Genomic DNA, 3,563 nt, shown 5'->3' with positions numbered 1-3,563 from the left:
CTTAGTTGTTTTTTTTTTCGCCGTGTCCATGTGGCCGTCAGCTCAGCATGAAACAAGGCGAATTGATTATTTGTTTTCTAATTTCTCAATACTTTGCTTTCACAATCAAACGTACAGAACAGTGCTGTTGGTCTAGTGCCACCACCTTTAACGAATTCGCCTTGACTTTACACCATTATTTGAACTTAAAAACTAAAAACATAAACAAACTCAGCAGAGACATGACGACGATGTAAATGAAATATTTAAACAACTCCTGCGGCATATTTGTTGCCACATCGTTTTCGGTATTGTTTCCGTTGTTGTTGTTTAGCGCCGCTTCGTGTGCCATTTCTAAGCAGTTTTTGATCTCATCATTGACTTGACACCAAACGCTACCGCGCTGCTTGCTCAGTTGAATCTGGCACACTGGCCTCCTCTCACTTCTTCGACGACAAATAGTTCATATACTTGACAGTTTGGCGTGCATTGCGCACCAGTTCGCTGTTATCATTTTTCGCGTTTCGTGCATTGCTGTCGGGCTGATCGTGCACGCTATGCGTATCTTCCCAGCGATCTTGCTGTTGTTGCGCATGTCGGCCAAAGTTGCGATTACGTTGACGCCTATCAAATGTGCTCGACGCTTCGCTGGCCAAGCTGCTCTGGCTACTATAACGCGCGTTAAAATTACGTGTGCGCTGCTGGTGTTGTTGATTTTGCCTATGCATTGAAGGACTCTGACTGCGACGATAGGACGAAGCATTATTAGCACCATCATCTGCGTCTGCATCGTCAAAGTGGCGTGATTTGCTTGGACGTGGTAGAGTGCGTGCACGCGATGAACTGCGACTATTCGATTCGGGCCCGTTGGAGCGGTATGATGAGTTCTCATCGTGGTATGAGTTGTTCATTACGTTGTTGCGTGATTGACGCCACGAGTTGCTATGTATGTTGTTGTCTTTTTGTTGTGGCTTTTGGAAGCGCGGCGGTTTGTCATAGTTGTGACGATTATTGAAATGGTGATTGCCACGGCGGTAATTGTTGCCGCGCTCATAGTTACTGATATAGGAGCGCTCACTGCGATCATCTGCATGCTGCGACTGCCGATCCCAGTTCGAATTGGCGATAGAATTGAAATTACTACCACTACGCTCCATCTTCTCCTGTGAGTGTCGTAAACGATCGTTGATGCTGTACAAACGAATGCTGCCACCGTCGCTCCGCACACTGTGATCATCATCGAAACTGGCACTGTAGCGACGTTGTTGGTTATGCTGTGGCTTATCGCCGCTTTGGAACTCGTTTTCACGATTGAAACGCGGCGCACGCCAGCGAGGTAGTGGTTTGGTTTGATCCTGCTCTTCACGCTGTTGTTTTTGTTGCTCATCATGTGCGCCCTCCCCTTCATAGCCATCGTGTGCTTGGTGTTTAAGTGGACGTGGTGAATTGCGTGGTTTTTGCGAACGCCTAGCATTGCGGCTCAAGCTATCATCGTCATTGTACCGACTATTACCGCTGGCACTCAATTTGCCGCGTCCATTGCTCAAGCGGCCTTGTACTTCATTTTCAGCCCCACCATCTGCACCATCTTTACCATCCTTTAAGTCTTGTTCGTAGCTGTTAAAATCATTGCCAAATTCACTTTCATAGAGCGAATCTTCGCACACCTGTTCACTCCATTTCTTTGTTGATGGTTGTGATTCGTATGAATCATTTGCTGTATTTTCACTACCACCATTTTCATATACACCGCTTGCTTGCGCCTCGTTTGGAGCACTGCAATTTTGATCTTGCGGTGAATAGTTATTTAAGGTAGTCAACGATTGTTGTGTCTGTAGTTGCAATGGTGTTATGGGTTGATGCTGCTGCTGCTGCAACAACTGCAACTGCTGCGGTGATTGTTGTGCCATCACTGGCATATACACTGGTAGGGCGGCTTGCGGTGACGCACCAGCATTGATATTGTTATTGCCGTCGTCTTCAACATCTTGAACCAAATATTTCGTGTACATCTGTTCTAACTGTGCCCCCAAATTAGTAAAATTACTATAGTATAGATCGAGCGTCATCAGGAGTAACGCCTTAACGGTCGCACTAAGCGTGGGTTGCTCAATTAAATTACGCCTTATGTGGTAGAGAAGTTGTGTCAATTCGTTTTTATGTTTAACCCGAATTATATCACCGTTTAGGGTGATTTGTGATAGTATCAATTTGGCCAATCTCACATCGATGGGTTCCAATGCGCTAACTTCGCGTATGAGTAGGGATAGCAAAGATTCGCCTAAGATAGTTATAGGCGATTGATCGGCCAGGCGTACACGGTTGTAATATTCACCCAATAATGTGATGGAATTGTACAGCCGTTCTTTATCGTGGACGCGGTATGTATCGGCATTCAGGTAATTCGTCTCGAGCACCTTTAGCATCGCACTACGTATTTTGATGTCTTTCATTGCCAATTGGTCAAAGTTATGCGACGAGAAGAGCATAGCAAATTTCAATGCCATTTCGCCATCGCCGAGAGCTTTGCCATTAATATAGTCCATGCATTCACATAACATGTTTTCATCGTGCACTAGCGCGCAAAAATCGGAACGGATCGCCTTCATCTTATGATTCATTCTAATTCCGTCGTCCTGCAGATCGAGACCTCGTATCATTTCGATAAGATGATCATATGAGCAAGCGCCTGCTGGCAAATTAAGCGCTGTATTTATGTTAGGTGTCTGGAGGAAATTGCAAACATCGCTCAGGTTGCTCACCGCAACTCCAGCACTGGCCCCACCGATGGTAGCACCATCAATTCCAACCGCATTTATGTTGCTACTGACGCCATTTCTGCTAAAATGGCCCGGCGCATTGTTATTGGCCATTGTTGCTAGCAATATTTCCTCTATTGCCTCAACAGCACAATGCTTTCGTAAATGTTGGTCTATCTATTTTCTTACCGCTGTAATATTGAGTATTGTAATGAGACGCGTTGTCCAGTAATTACTGCGTGCCCACTTCCTTCAATTGCTCTAGTCTACAAATTTACACAATTTCTTATTATTTTAGCTTGTGTGCAAGTAAAGCGGTCAACTCTAATATAAATGGCCGAAAGCGAAATAATGCGAATTGAAGCGACGAACAAAGCACCGATACGGGAATACGGGAACACGGGCAAGCAGCTAGGCCGCAGCGAAGATATCAAGCAAGCAGGCAATACAAATATATGGCCGAAATGGCGCTATTCAAACCAATCTTCAAACCCTCCGTTCTCAACTTAACCACAAATTATTCAATTACTAAATATGTTTATATACACAATTTCTTGAAAAATAAAAATATCTAATTAGCACTGCGTCTCGTGGAAATGCGTTTTTCGCTCGCGCTTTTTGAAGAAATTTTATTTTTAAATTTTATTTAATAATTTTCAAATACAAAACTGGATAATTAATTTTGCGCCACCTGAAAATTAAAAAAATTTCATCACTCAAAGTAATTTTTTTATTTAATTTTTTTTTCATTTTCAAATACAAAACTGGATGATGAATTTTGCGCCACCTGAAAATTCAAAAAATTTCATCACTCAAAGTCATTTT

The 3,563-nt window shown here is 43.4% G+C and overlaps 1 protein-coding gene across 1 annotated transcript; it reads right to left on the bottom strand.

Moving 5' to 3' along the window:
• Positions 1 to 306: 306 nt before the first annotated feature.
• On the bottom strand, positions 307 to 3,216 carry LOC128867897 (GATA zinc finger domain-containing protein 14-like). The gene has a single exon (XM_054109489.1). It carries the CDS (start codon positions 2,850 to 2,852, stop codon positions 420 to 422), a length of 2,433 nt encoding a protein of 810 aa, XP_053965464.1. The 5' UTR covers positions 2,853 to 3,216; the 3' UTR covers positions 307 to 419.
• Between the last annotated feature and the right edge of the window lie 347 nt (positions 3,217 to 3,563).

This window comes from Anastrepha ludens, chromosome 6 (genome assembly GCF_028408465.1).
Source record: "Anastrepha ludens isolate Willacy chromosome 6, idAnaLude1.1, whole genome shotgun sequence".
Lineage (NCBI taxonomy): Eukaryota > Metazoa > Arthropoda > Insecta > Diptera > Tephritidae > Anastrepha > Anastrepha ludens.
Note: the sequence above shows the minus strand (reverse complement) of the source record. Positions and strands in the feature narration are given on the sequence as shown.

Coding starts and splice junctions, on each gene's coding strand:
- LOC128867897 (XM_054109489.1), bottom strand. CDS start 2,852: ATGGCCAATAACAATGCGCCGGGCCATTTTAGCAGAAATGGCGTCAGT.